General features: G+C 51.1%; 1 protein-coding gene across 3 annotated transcripts in view; it reads left to right on the forward strand.

The window, feature by feature from the left end:
• Positions 1-17,718, forward strand: part of LOC132243195 (cytochrome P450 2K6-like) — a 46,807-nt gene that overhangs the window by 20,064 nt on the left and 9,025 nt on the right. The window contains exons 1-4 of one of the 3 annotated variants that reach the window (XM_059728771.1): positions 2,685-2,767; positions 2,857-3,019; positions 10,718-10,867; positions 13,743-13,903. In XM_059728771.1, coding sequence (XP_059584754.1) covers positions 2,732-2,767; positions 2,857-3,019; positions 10,718-10,867; positions 13,743-13,903 — 510 coding nt within the window. In that variant the 5' untranslated portion in view covers positions 2,685-2,731. Of the gene's footprint in view, positions 1-2,684; positions 2,768-2,856; positions 3,020-10,717; positions 10,868-13,742; positions 13,904-17,718 lie in introns of those variants that run through there. The other 2 variants (XM_059728769.1, XM_059728776.1) reach the window with 2 other exon arrangements.

The raw sequence follows: 17,718 nt of genomic DNA on the forward strand, positions 1-17,718 counted from the left end.
TTGGTATAAGCAGAAGATGCATGAGAAACAACTGCAAAAACAGACACTGGGTATGGAAAAACTCCAGATGCATCTGTTCACCCAGCTCCAGCCTGCTATCTGCATCTTCTCTCAATAGGCCTGGGCCGGCCACCCAGTACTCCTATTGAACAACTGCTGCTGGTAACTATAATATCTGAATGAAATGGTTGTTCTGTGTTTGTCTGAGTGTAATGATGTGTAGGATGACTGTGTGTGTCCATATGAGTGGTGTGTCCAAACCTCTGTGTTTAATTCATGTAATCAATAAATGCGGCATTTTGCCTTATCCCCCTTTATAAGGTCTTGCTCTTGATTTGATAAATTGGTAATTCAAAGCAACAAGGGGCAGGGTTTAAGAGGCATACAAGCCCAGGGCCTCAGCAAGGGCAGTCAGTCTGACTCTACAAGCTACAGGGAGAAGAGCTCTGAAGCAAGAGTGCTGTAGCAAAGCAAATGACTGAAGTCCTCTTACCTCTGGGACTTGCAAGCAAGGAGCTGAGAGCTTGCAGGGATCTAGAACCAAGGATGAGGACAGTTTTGTCATATAGCTGGTGAGCCTGGAGTTTTGTTACAGCCAGATGGCTTGTATTATGGTTTGCGGTTTGTACCAGTAATCTGGTTTTGGACTAGCAGGGGAGGTAGGAGATCCCAGTAGTGTCTGAGGGGCCATGTGATTGCTTTGAGCCCTGCCAGGGGCTGGGACAAGCAACCAGAAAAGGGGCCCAGCACTTATAGATTCATAGATGTTAGGGTCAGAAGGGACCTCAATAGATCGTCGAGTCCGACCCCCTGCATAAGCAGGAAAGAGTGCTGGGTCTAGATGACCCCAGCTAGATACTCATCTAACTGCCTCTTGAAGACCCCCAGAGTAGGGAAGAGCACCACCTCCCTTGGGAGCCCGTTCCAGACCCTGGCCACTCGAACTGTGAAGAAGTTCTTCCTAATGTCCAATCTAAATCTGCTCTCTGCTAGCTTGTGGCCATTGTTTCTTGTAACCCCCGGGGGCGCCTTGGTGAATAAATACTCACCAATTCCCTTCTGTGCCCCCGTGATGAACTTATAGGTGGCCACAAGGTCGCCTCTCAACCTTCTCTTGAGGAGGCTGAAAAGGTCCAGTTTCTCTAGTCTCTCCTCGTAGGGCTTGGTCTGCAGGCCCTTGACCATACGAGTTGCCCTTCTCTGGACCCTCTCCAGGTTATCCGCATCCCTCTTGAATTGCGGCGCCCAGAATTGCACGCAGTACTCCAACTGCGGTCTGACCAGCGCCCGATAGAGGGGAAGTATCACCTCCTTGGACCTATTCGTCATGCATCTGCTGATGCACGATAAAGTGCCATTGGCTTTTCTGATGGCTTCGTCACACTGCCGGCTCATGTTCATCTTGGAGTCCACTAGGACTCCAAGATCCCTTTCCACCTCTGTGCCACCCAGCAGGTCATTCCCTAGGCTGTAGGTGTGCTGGACATTTTTCCTCCCTAGGTGCAGCACTTTGCATTTCTCCTTGTTGAACTGCATCCTGTTGTTTTCTGTCCACTTGTCCAACCTGTCCAGATCTGCTTGCAGCTGTTCCCTGCCCTCCTGCGTGTCCACATCTCCCCATAGCTTTGTGTCATCTGCAAACTTGGACAGAGTACATTTCACTCCCTCGTCCAAGTCACTGATGAAGACATTAAAGAGTATCGGTCCAAGGACCAAACCCTGCAGGACCCCACTGCCCACACCCTTCAGACAGGAGGTGAGACTGTCATCCAGTTCAGTCCACCTTGGCCTCTGTGCTGGCTTCCCTGCCTGATCCCTGTTTTCCTACCTATTTAGACCTTCCTAGTAACAGAGGGAGAGTTTCCCTGTTACAAGGCTGGCTAGAGCAGAGTAGTTTCCTACCAGAGTAACTTGTTCTCTTGCTTCATTTTATCTTCTCCCATCCCTCATTACATCGTCTTCCTCTGAGTTCCATGAACTGATCAAACCTAGCCCCACCTGCCATACAGGCCTAGCTTATTGTTCCCAAAACATACATGCTTCTTCTACATTCATTTTCCTTCTGACCAGAGGTATCAAAAACATGGACTGGACCTGGCCTGTGGAGACCTGTCATCTGGCCCCCAAGCTGCCCCTAGGTGTTAAGTAGACAGGCAGACTGAGTTATGCTGAGTTGCACAGAGTTGGCCCAGTTTCACTCCCATAGAAACCCCAAGAACTCCAATGGGAGCAGTTATTGCAGTGGTGAGCATTTCTAAGCACCTCACCCACAGTGCACTCCTCCATCATTTGGCTGTCCCTGCCACCCGCCAACACACACCCACTGAGAATGGGATGACCAGGTTGCTGAACTGGGGATCTGGAGTTTAGCCAGACAGTGAGAGATTCAGGTATCTCTGCCAAAGTGCTGCAAGCATAAGCCAGCCCCATCCCACAATGTGCTTAGCTGCAAATGCTCGCTTTTGCCTGAGCATGAATTGACAGCTGAGGTGGGGAGGAGACTAAATATTTTGCAGTCTCTGGAGAGATTAAATCCTTCTTTATGTGAGTCATTTGTCCAGTAGAGGCTGCACTCAGTGAAGGGAAATGGAGTGGACTGCTCTGACTGGGATATTTCTGGTGTTGGCTCTGACTCTTGTGTTTATTATGAAAATCAAGAATTTCTGGAACTGCTGCAACAGGAAGGATTTTCCCCCAGGCCCAAGACCCTTACCTGTCATTGGAAACCATCATGGATTTGAAAAGACCCTCTCGCACTCTCCTGGAGGTAAATCCATCTGTGGTGTAGCTTTGCTGACTTCAAATGGGTAAATCTGGCCCACTACTTTAAAAACTCTTATTGTCTTTCCATTTAAGCTGTCAGAAACCTATGGCCCAGTCTTCAGTATTCAGATGGGATTCACAAAGATGGTGGTGCTCTCAGGCTATGAAATGGTGAAGGAAGCTCTGGTGAACCAAGCAGATGCATTTGCAGACAGAGCTCAAGTCCCAGCATTTGAAGAACTATCAAGAGGAAATGGTGACTTCAGTTTAATTGCTTCTCATACTTGCTCAAGCAGATAAAAATGTTTCTTTTAAAAAGAAGCTCAGGTGCTTATATGCCTATTTGGACCAGCACCCTTTTAAATCAATGTAAACAAGGGCCACGTCAGGTAAGTTGACTGATTTAGTCAAAGGTGAAATTGGTGCGAGAGAGCAGGAACAGCCTGAGTGAGCTATGACCTCTTCCCCCCTGCACAGCTGAATCAGGGCTGGGCTATGCTGCCTTCCCCCCACCACCGCTGAATCAGGGTTGGACCATACCTCCTTTCCTCCATTGGGCCAGGGGGGCCCTGCTGTCCCCACTGTGGGTGCTGGATCAGTGCCACTAGCTGAATCCAGCCCATAGATAGACCGGGCACTGCCCATACGGCCCACTGGGCCAAAAGGTTGAGCACCACTTCTTTAGACCTCTAAAAACTGTATGTCACCAACATACCTCAGCATGGAATCAGAAATGAGTCCTTGGTTGGAATCCCTTGCTGCAAAGCTGGAAAAAAAACAAAGCCTTGACCTCTAAAACAGCAGCACTACCTGCTTGCTGGCTCTGAAAACCCCTGAATCCAGCTGCCTGGGTACAAATAAACAGCTGAGCAGGCACCCTAAGATTTCTCGTCTTTTAAAAACTCTTTAAAATGTAGGCCCTTGAATCATTATTTTTTTCATGTTTGAGATTTGCAACAGGGAAATAATCTCCACTCACCTTTAAATTTCTTTTTCTCATGTCTCCTCTGAGTTCTTGGACATCCAAAATATCTTGGACATCTCGGCCTGCAGCTCCGCACTCGCTGCAGGGCTCCCTCCACTCCCGGCGGAGTGCGGGACCTGTGCAGCAGGGAGTGGGAGAGGCAGCAGGTTCCAGTGCAGGCCTTCCCCCACTGCGAGTGCTGGAGCTGTAGGCACATGGGGCAGAGCCCCAGCAATAGGGCAGGCTCCGCTTCCTCCTTCCACACAGCACTGGCTGGAGCCGCGCCCCACTGGGCGCCTGTGCCGCATGCGAGTGCCCTGGTCTCCCTGCCTGCTGCTGCTGCCAGGCAGCGGGGACTGCACACCATGGGGGGAGTGTGGGGGTCCCTACACTCCCCACCCTCATACTCACACCCTGCCTTGCTCAGCTCTGCACTTCTGCTGCCCCTTTGGGTGCAGGCTCCACGCTGCGCTCCCGCTTCTGCCTAGCTGAAACTCTACCACCATCACCAGCCCCACCACTTCCCTACCTGCTGCCCCACGTGAGCAGGTTCCAGCTGCAGCAGAAGTCCTGACCAGAAGCTGATGGCTGAGCAGAGCCCTTCCACCCACGAGCGTGGGAGTGAGGCCCAATAGGTTATGTTGGGGGGTTGTACATGTGGCCACCTTGCTCCCACCCTCATGGGTGGAAGGGCTGGGCAATGTGCAATTCATTGAGGGGCACCACTGCCCAAATGAAAGGGTCTGGTGGGCCACGTCTGGCCCACGGGCTGTATTTTGCCCACCCCTGCCCTAATCCTGCAAGTTCTATGCAATGGATCTGTCCTTGGTCATTGCTCATTCCAGAATTGGGCCACAGTTTCTCTTAAGCATAGAAAGGGGAGCTCTGGCTGCCCAGTTAGGGGATATGTTGTGTGAGTTATACGTACTGCCCCCAGGCTGCAGAGCACAATGGAGGGGTTTGCTTTTTCTCACTTCTGAGCTTTGCTGTTTCTCTTATGGGGCTGGGAAATAATTTTTTCCTCCTCTGGCTGCTAGAGGTGCAGGTGTCATTTTTTTTTCTTTTTTGCCTTCCTCAGAAGTATTGGGTGTTGGCTGAAGCTCAGGCTGGGGTGTATCGATGCTCCTGCTAAGACTAAGACCTGGAGGTTCCTGATTTCTTCACCCTCCTGATTACACTACTGAGACTAATTTCCCAAAGAAGAAGAGTCTTGCCCCCACTGTCCAAGGTCAGGCGGATCACCATATTTGGGATCAGGAAGGACTTGTTCATAGATTCATAGAAGTTAGGGTCGGAAGGGACCTCAATAGATCATCGAGTCCGACCCCCTGCATAAGCAGGAAAGAGTGCTGGGTCTAGATGACCCCAGCTAGATACTCATCTAACCTCCTCTTGAAGACCCCCCAGGGTAGGGGAGAGCACCACCTCCCTTGGGAGCCCGTTCCAGACCCTGGCCACTCGAACTCTGAAGAAGTTCTTCCTAATGTCCAGTCTAAATCTGCTCTCTGCTAGCTTGTGGCCATTGTTTCTTGTAACCCCCGGGGGCGCCTTGGTGAATAAATCCTCACCAATTCCCTTCTGTGCCCCCGTGATGAACTTATAGGCAGCCACAAGGTCGCCTCTCAACCTTCTCTTGTGGAGGCTGAAAAGGTCCAGTTTCTCTAGCCTCTCCTCGTAGGGCTTGGTCTGCAGGCCCTTGACCATACGAGTTGCCCTTCTCTGGACCCTCTCCAGGTTATCCGCATCCTTCTTGAAGTGTGGTGCCCAGAATTGCATGCAGTACTCCAACTGCGGTCTGACCAGCGCCCAATAGAGGGGAAGTATCACCTCCCTGGACCTATTCGTCATGCATCTGCTGATGCACGATAAAGTGCCATTGGCTTTTCTGATGGCTTCGTCACACTGCCGACTCATGTTCATCTTGGAGTCCACTAGGACTCCAAGATCCCTTTCCACCTCTGTGCCACCCAGCAGGTCATTCCCTAGGCTGTAGGTGTGCTGGACATTTTTCCTCCCTAGGTGCAGCACTTTGCATTTCTCCTTGTTGAACTGCATTCTGTTGTTTTCTGCCCACTTGTCCAACCTATCCAGGTCTGCCTGCAGCTGTTCCCTGCCCTCCGGCGTGTCCACTTCTCCCCATAGCTTTGTGTCATCTGCAAACTTGGACAGAGTAGTTTTGACTCCCTCGTCCAAGTCGCTGATGAAGACATTAAAGAGTATCGGTCCAAGGACCGAGCCCTGCGGGACCCCACTGCCCACACCCTTCCAGGTCGAGACCTACACATCTACCACGACTCTTTGGGTGCGACCCTCTAGCCAATTCGCCACCCACCGGACTGTGCAGTCATCCACATAACAGCCTCTTAACTTGTTCACCAGTATGGGGTGGGATACCGTATCGAAGCCCTTCCTGAAGTCTAAGTATACGACATCCACCCCTCCTCCTGTGTCCAGGCGTTTCGTAACCTGGTCATAGAAAGAGACTAGGTTGGTCAGGCACGATCTGCACGCCACAAACCCGTGCTGGTTTCCCCTCAGCATAATTTGCCCTGCCGGGCTCTCACAAATGTGAGCCTTGATAATTTTTTCAAAGACTTTACCAAGGATGGAGGTGAGACTGACTGGCCTATAGTTGCCCGGGTCCTCCTTCCTCCCCTTCTTGAAAATGGGGACCACGTTAGCCCTTTTCCAGTCCTCCGGGACTTGGCCCGTGCGCCACGAGCGTTCGAATATTCCTGCCAGTGGCTCTGCAATGATGTCGGCCAGTGCCTTCAGCACCCTCGGATGGAGCTCATCCGGGCCTGCCGACTTAAAGGCATCCAGTTCTTCCAAATGACTCTGCACCACCTCAGGATCTACGTATGGAAGTCTGGCGCCTTGCTGCTGCCTCTCTACAACCCCAGTGAGAGACTTGTCGTGCCCCTCACTTAGGAACACTGAGGCAAAGAACTCGTTGAGGAGTTCAGCCTTGTCCCCCCTATCTGTCACCAATTGTTTCTGCCCATTTAGCAGGGGTCCTATTCCTCCCTGGGCCTTCCTTTTACTCCCAATATATCTAAAAAACAATTTCTTGTTGTCTTTTACTTGGGTTGCCATCCTCAGCTCCATGGTAGCTTTGGCCCGCCTAACTGCCTCCCTACAAGCACGAGCAGAGGAGGTATATTCATCTTCAGTGTTCTCACCCTGTTTCCACTTTTTATGTGCTCCCCTTTTGGCCCTTAGGCTGCCCTGGATTTCTGTGGTCAGCCATGGAAGCCTCCTGGCCCCTTCCCATTTTGCCTCGCTCGGGGATCATCTTGCTTTGTGCCCGAAGGATCGTTTCCTTTAGGCACAGCCACCCTTCTTGGGCTCCCATCCCTTCAAAACTCCTACTCTGCAGTACTTCCTTGACTAATCTCCTGAGTGCATTGAGATCACCTTTCCTAAAGTCTAGCACTTTCACCCTACTAGTTACCTTACCCACTCGCCGTCTTACGTTGAATTCTATTATAAGGTGATCACTGTCTCCCAAATGGCTACCGATCTGGAGGTCCCCTATCATGTCATCTCCTGTTGCCAATACCAGATCCAGTATGGCATTCCCCCTAGTGGGACCATGGACCTCCTGTGTCAGGTGGAGGTCCTGTACACAAGTTAGAAACCTGCGTGAGCGATGGGACCTTGCTGTCTGCGTCTCCCAGCAGATGTCCGGGTAGTTTAGGTCCCCCATGACTACCGCCTCTTTAGCTTTTATGGTCTCCGAGAGTTGCCTCAGGAGCCCCGCATCTATTTCTTCCCCTTGGTGTGGGGGTCTGTAACAGACCCCTACCACCAAATCCCTTTCTCCTTGCCCCCCATGTAGCCTAACCCACAATCCTTCTACTTCCTCAACCTCGGATTCTGTCTTGATGAGGGTTGATGTGTATTGCTCACTGACATAAAGTGCAACCCCCCCCCCTTTCTTCCCCGACCTGTCCTTTCTGTACAATCTATAGCCCTCAATATGTACCGCCCAGTCATGGGATGAATCCCACCAGGTCTCTGTTAGCCCCACTAAGTCATAGGTGTTTAGTGCAAGCAGGAGCACTAGTTCATCCTGCTTGTTCCCCATGCTCCTAGCATTAGTATATAGGCACTTGAGGCCTGCGACTGGTGCCTTTGCTGCCCCCCCCCCGCTCCGAGTCCCAAGGGGCCCATTGTTTCTTACCTTCTTGTTTCTTACCTGTTCTGTAGTGCTGGTCTCCCCATGGCTTTCAGGTTTCCAACGTTCTCCTTCTTCAGGCTGGGCTGTCCTTGTGGGTGCCACATGGTTTGGTGGTCCACAGCTTCCCCTGCCCTCGTACTCCCCTCCCCCCGACGAGCCTAGTTTAAAGCCCGCCGGAGGAGATCCGCCAACCTAGTAGAAAACACACACTTACCTTTGGGGGACAGGTGAAGCCCATCCCAGCTGAGCATGTCCCTCGTCGTGATGTGCGGGTCATTGTCCAGGAATCCGAAGCCTGCCTCGAGACACCACTGCCGAAGCCGCCAGTTGGTCTCTCTGATACAGTTCTCCTGCCATCTTCCTCATCCAGTCACTGGTAGGATGGAAGAGAAAACCACCTGTGCACCGAACTCCTTCAGCACGCCACCCAGAGCACTGTAGTCCGCCATCAGGTGATCGGGGGTTCTCCTGGCCACATCATTAGTACCCACATGGACTAGGACCATGGGGTAATAATCGGTGGGCTTGATCCTGGCCTGAATTACCTCCGTCACATCCCGAATCTTTGCTCCAGGGAGGCAGCATACCTCTCATGCCGAGGGGTCCTGGCGACAGATGGGTCCTTCCGTACCTCTCAGGATGGAGTCGCCTATGACGAGCACTTGTCGCCTCCTCCTTTGGGTCCTCGTGGATCTCTTGGTCTGTTCGGAGTATGGAGAACGTGGTGTTTCTTCTTGCCCAAGGGTGTCCTCCTCCCCTTCCATCTCCTGCAGGGTTGCCAGGGCCTCGTACCTGTTCACCAGTCGGACTGGAGAAGCTGGTACTGGTTCGCTGCGAGCTGCTCCGGTCCTGGCTGTGACCGTCTGCCACTCTGCTGTGGAGGGCACTCCCCGGGCTGCTTCTTCCTTGGGTGCCTGGGCCTGCAGGGAAAGGAAATATCTGTCAATTTCATCCTCCGCCTCCCTGATCCCCCTCAGTCTGCTAACCTCCTCCCGGAGCTCCCTCACCTGCACCTCCAGAGCCGTAAGACGGGCACCTGCCGTACAGGTGTGGGGGCCCCCAATCTCTGCCCCCCCGGCCCTGCTGGAGATCCCCCACAGGCCAGGAGGTAGGGGGACATCAGCTCCCCCATGGGCTCGGTCTGGGTGGAGGCCTCAGACCTGCCCCGGGTAGCCTTGTCCCCCTGGGCAGAGGCCCTAGCAGCACTCCTCGGAGACACCGTTCCGAGCTGCTGGTTGTAGACCTGCGCGGTGTCTACGCCCTACCCCTACAGGAGTCCCACTCCTGGCCCTTCCTGCCCTCCCGCCGGCACGAACGCCTGCGCAAACGCCGGCGTGCTCTTACAGAGCGTGCCTGTTTGCGTGCTCTGTTCGCGCCGCGCGGCTCGGGAGCGCGGCTCCCTACCGGCTTAGCTATATGGGACCCGGGGGGGCTTCCCCTTCGGATCCGGCTCAGCTGTGCCGGGTCCCTCCGCCCCACTTACCTTCGGGGGATCAGCTGCTGCTGCCCCCGCTGCTGATTCCTCTGCTGCTGCTGCCGCCGCTGCCTCCGGTCAGTCGGTTGGTAAAAGGGCACACGTGCATGCGGGACACACGTGTGCTGCCTCCTCTCCTTCCCGCTGCTGGTTCCCAAGTGCTGGGAACTACGTCACCCCACGGCTTTAAAGCCCGCGGTTTGAATTACCCGCCCCGCTCCAACAGCCAATCAGGCGCCCCGGTCTACCCAGAAGTGCCTGCCGCCAGTTCCGCCCCTACGCTCCCCCGCTGGGGGGATCCGCTGCCACAGGAGCCTGCTCCCCCAAGGGTTAGCCCCGGGGTTGCTCCCTGGCCTGGGGGGACAGTCCCCTTCCTAGCCCTCCCTGTTTGCGCGCTCTGTTCGCGCCGCGCGGCTCGGGAGCGCGGCTCCCTACCGGCTCAGCTATATGGGACCCAGGGGGCTTCCCCTCCGGATCCGGCTCAGCTGTGCCAGGTCCCTCCGCCCCACTTACCTTCGGGGGATCAGCTGCTGCTGCCCCCGCTGCCGATTCCTCTGTTGTTGCTGCTGCCGCCGCCGCCTCCGGTCAGTCGGTTGGTAAAAGGGCACACGTGCGTGCGGGACACACGTGTGCTGCCTCCTCTCCTTCCCGCTGCTGGTTCCCGGACACAGACAGATTGTTGTGGACTGGGGAGAAATTTGGCTTCCTTTATAGTGGGAAGCAAGGCCCTCTTTCTTGGATTTCTCAATCCAAGGAACAGTTGCATAAGGTTTTCTTCACCCATTTTTTCATCATCTCTAACTTTTCTAAGCTAGAGCTTAAGACAACAATCGTCCTGTTTCTCGATCAGAGAATACCATCTAATCAAAATGTAAATATTTCCTTCTATGTATAAGTTTCAATGAAATTATTGTTGGGGAGGGTTTGCAAATCCAAGAAAGATTTTTATGGAAGGAGCCACCCCAACCTCATCTAGTGATTGGGGTTGTCACAAGTGTGGATGACGTGTTCACACCTCTGCTGAACAACGACTGGAACTTGCATTGCCTATGCCTCAGCACATAGTTTCAATGCGGCCCGTCTTGAGCCGTGCTTTTCTTTTTCTGTAGAACACGCTGTTCATGAAATTAATGTGAGATTCTTCATTTTCATCCTGCACTGGAACAAGAAGAGGTTTGGGAACTTGGAAATGTTTTCTGTGAGGAAATGGCAGCTTTTCCACCCAGCCTTAAGCTAAGCAAATGCTATCAAAGGCAGTGTGATGCATCTTTTATTGTTTAAGAACCATTTATTTTTATCATTCTTATAACGTGACGTCTTCCTTTCACGTCAGGTATTCTTTTTTCACATGGTGAAAACTGGAAAGTGATGAGAAGATTTGCCCTCTCAACCTTACGAGATTTAGGAATGGGCAAGAGGGTCATTGAGGACCAGATTGTTGAAGAATGTGGCCATCTGATCAAGAATATAGACTCTCAGAAAGGTCAGTGGGTGCTTAACTTCATCAAAGCTCTGAGATTGTGATTCCTACCCACTAGGATACACAAGAGCTTCTTTGTTTCAACAAACTTTCTCCTTTTAGGAAAAACCACTAGCTGTTGTATGGCAGTGCTGGAGTTGTGTTGTAGACTTGATGGTCCAGGGAATGTGCAAGAGGCAAGGATCTTTGTGGGTGATACATTTTATTGGACCAGCTGCATAGTTGGGAGAGAATTAGACACGCTTTTTAGGACAAGGTGATAATCCTTGATCAATTCAGGGCCACCAGGAACTAAAATGGGAAGGAACTTTAGGAGCAGAGAACCAATAAACCAAACGTCTTTGCTCCTTATTTTAAGCAAAACTTCTAAAGGCCCTTAGATGCAATATACCCTTTGAACAGGGAATATCATACACCTCTATCATTTTCTTCTGTGCTTTCTCGTATTTTTACCATTGTTGTGAATTGCAGCAAGCCGATGCTGTGTGATAGACCTGGTTTTGCAAATGTGATGGCGTAGAGCAGCATTTCGCAACCTGTGGGTCGCAACCCAAAAATGGTTCCCAAGAATATATGAAAGGGTCGTGAATGAACTTTAAAAATGGATTCTCCCTTAAAGGAGAAAGACATGAAAAACTGTGGCTTTTCCCTTGCAGGTTGGTGTGCGCGCCGGGTCTGACTCCGGGTCGCTTACGTCGCTCTGCACGCGGGCTGTGGCCAGCAGCCCGGGCAGACCAGGTCGGAGAGGGCGGGCGCCGAGCTAGAATTAGGCACAGACACGTAACGGTTGATTTTAAGATTATTTTACTTACACCGAGATGGTCGTGGTGTAGGCTGAGAACTTGCTTGAGTTGCGGTTACAACAAAAAACACGAACACACGTGGAGGTTGCAAGGCTCCACGCACACAAACTCCGGATGTCCAGGACAAGCGCGCATTAAACTCATTGTTACGTCTTATAGTAGGCTCCGTTCGAAGACGGGAAGAGGTGGGCGGTGGATCAGGCCGCCAAACTCCTCTGAGCGACACACAGGGTTTCTATTACCCTGCCGCGCACACCCAGAGTCCCCACGAGATGGATGAGGAGTCCTCTTCAGCTTGGGCGGAAACTGCTCAAGCCTCTTATATGGCTAGCAGGCCAATAGCTAGCCGCCACGGGTGAATAATTTGGAACTAGCCAATTGCAGGGCGTGAATTTGCATACGACGAGCGGGAAACCTTTGCACTGTGCATTTCTGTGCTGCAAAGGAAATGCACCCTGCAAAGATCGCTGCAAAGTGGCGGGAACACTTCCCTGCACGCGGGTTCTCTGCGCAGCAGAACTCCTCCGTGCAACGAAGTTGTATACCCACGGGGATAATTCTTAGTGCTGAAGCACACACAAAAAAATCAGACCTTTGGGTCATGACAGTTGGTAGAGTTCAAGCCTGCAAGGGGCTGCTTGGGCCCCCCATCCCCTGCCCCATACACCCCCCCCCACACACACACACCCCACACACAGTGCAGGCTGGTGCAGCAGGTCAGGAATGAGGGGCACTGGGTCAGGACTGTCCATCAATGTTTACAAATGGGTCTTGGTACAAAAAAAGTTGAGAACCACTAGCTTAGAGCACCTGCCTAAGTCAATCTTTTGGGTTATGTTAGATTTCATGATTTCCCTGATTATGGCCTTATGACTGGATTTTGCTCTACCCTTGTACCATCGTCATGAATTAAGGGCAGGGAAACTGATGCCTGGGGGTCTGCCTTTGAATGGGAGAGTCATTAAGGATTTGCACCAACCAACCAAGCTTCTCCCCAGCAAAAGAATAGGCTGGAAAACCTAGGAAAACCAGTTTTTCTTGCCTAGTCTCCCATTAAATGATAACCAAGCCACCAACCACCTGATAGGAGACTTGATCACCTAAAGACAAGACTGTGACTAGCTAGAAATATCATATAGCAGAAAGGGCTGGAAGGAATAATAGGTTCAGCTATTTTCTGAGCAGCTGTATGTCTTAGCCTAGTCGCACTAGAGAATATGGAGCTGGAGACATGAGCTGCAAGAAAACTGGATCTGGAGTCCTGGAAAGTCATTGTCCAAAATCCAAAGACAGTTCAAGGGTGGTGAATAAACTGAGGCGGAAAAAAGGCATACAGGGAATGGCATGTCATTATTGTATCTCTTGTGCCATCTCAAAGGTTGATTGGTTTAAGAATTCCCCTCTGCACACACCCTCAGGCTGTCACATGCCCTCACACATTTCAATGATCAGGTATCCCAGATGGGCTAAAGTGTAAACCCAAGGACCCTGAAGGGTAGACGTGGGGGGCAGGTGTGTTTCACCTCCTAAAGAATCGTGGGGTTCAGGCCTATTTTGGGAGCCCAGGGCAGATAAAGTATGGGTTCAAACTGTGACACAGTGCCTTGGCAATGAATCTAGAGGCCAAAGAAGAAAAAACAGTACCAGGAACTTACCCAGACTGAAGGAAGTTTAAAAGCACATGGCACATATGGCAGCCAAGTGAATAGCCATGAAGAAAATGCCCCATGAGATCCATAAGAATAAGTGAGGCTCTACGAGGGAGAGGGAATACAAGGCACCTGGACTGGGTTCTTTACTGTGATACTGAACTCTGAAGTGACCTGCTGTGGTCACTTAATCTCTCCTTACCTCAATTTTCTATCTGCAAATGGAAATAGATAAGGATAATGTTTGTTTTTTTCTACCCCTTATCATGTCTGTGTAGACAGCGAACTCTATGGAACAGGGAGTGTCTCTTGTGGGTATGTACACCACAGAGCACAGCATGGTCCTGCTCTTGACTTCCTATTAACTTAACTACCTATTCACCATCCAGTTTGCAACATCTCTTCTTTCATTCAAACATTTTTTAGGAAAGCCCATTGACCTGACTATGATAATGAATGCAGCCGTTGCTAATGTTATCGTGTCCATATTACTGGGAGAGCGGTTTGGCTATGAAGACCCCCGATTCACTAGACTTCTACATCTGATCAATGAAACTATCAAGCTTGCTGGAACTCCATCAGTTATGGTAATGTTGGATTGTTGCATGGCCTTTGCAGGATCTTAATTTTTTTCCTAGTAATGACTGAGAAACCCAACAAATAGGAGGCTAATCTATGGGTCTATGCAGGAGTGTGACCCAACACATATACAGCTGGGAATGTCTTGCTTTAAAACATCTTAATTTAGTTATACCCAGAGTGACAGTCAACGTTCAAAGACCCTTTTTACTGCAAAAAAAAAAAAATTTGAAGAAAACACATCTTTGGAAGACCCTGCCTGACACAGTGACCTAGCTGCACCCTCGGAGGGCACATGTGAAATTATTGTGATGCAATAAACTCCAGTTTATAGTATGCTGGAGTTTATTGCTTCCAGGCATCACATTGGAATGTGCACCTGGGACTGCAGCACATTGAGCTGGGTCAGAGTAGCCCTGACTGGCAGGGGGTCAGCCTGCCAAACTAGAGCTTCTCTGACCTGGCTCAGTGTGCCACAGAGGGACTGGCTGGGACATGAAGGTGCTACAGTACAGGGCTGGCCAGCAGGCAGCCCCTACACTGAAGCATCCTCTTGCCCCAGCCAGCTATGTCAGCATGTACACATGTGCTGCTGCGCAATAAAGAGCACTGTCATGGAATATGTTTACAAGTACAGTAAAATCCTTGTTATCTGGCACAAGTGGGGAATGGTGTGGGAGTGCTGGGTATCTAAAAATGCCGGTTACCTGAGGCCAGTGGTTTTTGGCCACACACGGAGCAAGGGACGCGGGGTGGTGGCACCCGCACGTGGAGCAGCTGCAGTGCAGGGCAGTGGGTGGCAGTGGCTGTATGCAGAACAGGGGGTGGGGCGGGTGGCAGCAGCAGCCACACCCAGAGCAGCTGCAGCACAGGGTGGTGGGTGGCTGCAGCGGTCACCATATGCGAGCTTCCCCCCACACCCCATCCGAATCCGGCCAGACAACCAGAAATTCCAGTTAACAGAATTTGTGGTTACTTAAGTACCAGATAACAAGGATTTTACTGTACTAACCTACAACCATGAACAACGCGTGCCCCCCGTGGCTGCAGGGGCATGGCCACAGCCTGTAGGCAGCAATGGCGATGGCAGTAGTGTGGGCGTGGCGGTGGCAAGTGGGGAGCTCGTGCAGGTGGCCACGGGAGTGTCAGTGGTGGGGGGCAGTGCCAAGCGCCAACTGGCGATTGGTGACCACCCACAGATGCCGCTGGCAGTGGCGGCAGTGGCGGCAGCAGAAGCCAGCAGCAATTGGCAACCGCCCACAGACATCATTGGTGGTGTTGGCGGGGGGGGGTAAGCAGTGAGCGCCCAGAGGCGCCACAGACAACACCGGCGTGCACCCCCTACACGTCACCAATGCCTACAGTTGAGTTAATTAGCTTACTGAGGCCTAATAGGGACGCACGTGTAGATGCTAAGACTTTACCGTGGAGTTAATTAGGCAACTCTGCAATAAACGTCTCATATAGATCAAAGAATCCTAGAAAATGAGGCTTGGAAGTGATCTCAGGAGTTCATCTAGTCCAACCCCCTGCTCAAAGGAGGACCATTCCCAACTAGATCATCCCAGCCAAAGTTTGTCTAGCCAGTTCTAAAAACCTCCAAGGATGGAGCTTCCACCACCTCTCTGGGCAACCTGTTCAAGTGTTTTACTACCCTCCTAGTGAGAAAGTTCTTCCTAATATCCAACCTAAACTCCCCTTGCCGCAACTTGAGCCCATTGCTTCTTGTTCTGTCATCTGTCACCTCTGAGAACAGTCCAGCTCCATCCTTTTTGATGCACCCAGAGTCACAATTCCCTGGATCGGAGAACTCCAAATTTTCTTCCAGCTCTCCTTGGATCCTGTCTGTGGCAGCCTGCCTTCCCAAACAGCTACCCTCAAGTGATTCATACACCACAATAACTAACAACCCCTTGCTCTTCTAATGTGCCTCTCAGCTGTTCAGTATCCTTTTAATCACCTGGCTCATCCAGGCAGAGCAAGGTTTGTGGAGGGAGGCAGGATTCTTGAAGCCAACAATTTCAGACATTGTTTCCAGTACTGTAACTAGGGGGCAAGAGGGTTACAAGCAGATACCCTGTTCTCTAGCACTGAGTATCTCTCCCCACCCCTGGACAGGGAAGTTTTGCCTCAGTATGAAAGTCATTAGTTATGCCACTGATTGTTCCTCTACAACAGGAGTATCAAACATCCAGCTCATGGGCCTTCTTGTAGGCTGGACCACCCACCCTTGTGGACTGAGTTCAGCCCATGGGGCTCCCAGCTCTGTCAGTGGCTGCAGAAGTATAAAATCATAGAAAAATAGGCCTGGACGGGACCTTTGGAGGTCATCTAGTCCAACCCCCTGCTCAAGGCAAGATCATCCCTCTCCAAACCACCTCTATGAGTCCTTTTCTAACCTATTCCCACTGCAAATGTTTTTAAAAGCACATTTGAGAGATCCAAGAAAGACGGCCCTGCTTCCCGCTATAAAGGAAGCCAAATTTCTCCACAGTCCATACCAATCTGTCTGTGATGAAAAAGTCCTTCCTGATCCCAAATGTGGTGATCATCCTGACCTTGGACAGTGGGGCAAGCCCCTTCTTCTTTGGGAAATTAGTCCCAGTAGTGTAGTCAGGAGGGTGAAGAAATCAGGAACCTCCAGGTCTTAGTCCTAGTAGGAGCATCGATACACCCCAGCCTGGGCTGCAGCCAACACCCAATACTTCTGAGGAAGGCAAAAAAGAAAAAAAAATGACACCTGCACCTCTAGCAGCCAGAGGAGGAAAAAATTATTTCCCAGCCCCATAAGAGAAACAGCAAAGCTCAGAAGTGAGAAAAAGCAAACCCCTCCATTGTGCTCTGCAGCCCGGGGGCAGTACGTATAACTCACACAACATATCCTGTAACCGGGCAGCCAGAGCTCCTCTTGCTGTATCGTCTGCACAGATTTATCCCAGCTCCTTTAATCGTCTTTCATAACTAAGCTGGTTGTATGCATCTGCTCTGGGCTGTAGAGCACCTCTTATTTCCCAGTCATTTTAGTGGAGGAGCACCTGGACTTCTCTGTGAAAAGGGTTGCTTTTCACAGAGCACTCCAGGTGTACTACATCATCACACACCTAATCCTAGATCACCTCTGCACTGCTTGGAAACCTCCCATTGTGAGGATCCCACAGCTTCTCTAGGCGGCCTATTCCACTTCCTCGCTGCTCTAACAGTGGAGATGTTTCCTGTATCCCATCAAAACTGCTTTATTGCAGCTTCAAGCTACTGGTGTGTGTCCTGCTCTCTGCAACAGTGCACAAACAAAAAAAAGGTTCTCCCTCCTCTTTATGGCAGCCGTTCAGGTATTTGAAGACTGCTGTCATGTCCTTTCTTAAGCACCTTTTCTGCAATCTGAACATGCCCATTTCTTTCAACCTCTCCTCAGATGGTTGCCTTCCATGTCCAGTATCATTTTTGTCTCCCGCTTCTAGAGCGTTTTCCAACTTTTCCACATCCTTTTAAAAATGAGGAGCCTACAACTGCACACACAATTCTAGATGAGGCCTAACCGGTGCTGAATAAAGAGGCACTATTACATGTTGGGTGTGTCGACAGGTATCCCTATGCTGCTGCTGTTACTGCACCATCGTTTAGTACTTCTTTTTGGAAGTACTAGATGACAGTGAAGTAACAGCCCATACTGTGCCATGCACACTGCGTACAGTTATTTTGTGCTTCTACATCGCCCTAAAAATTCACTGTATTGAGGAAGCACATCACTATGGCATCATAGTGGTAGCATCATGGTTTTTGCCCACTATGTCGCCATAGCGTGTTGCTACAGCAACATAGCATC

This window comes from Alligator mississippiensis, chromosome 1, assembly GCF_030867095.1.
Source record: "Alligator mississippiensis isolate rAllMis1 chromosome 1, rAllMis1, whole genome shotgun sequence".
Lineage (NCBI taxonomy): Eukaryota > Metazoa > Chordata > Crocodylia > Alligatoridae > Alligator > Alligator mississippiensis.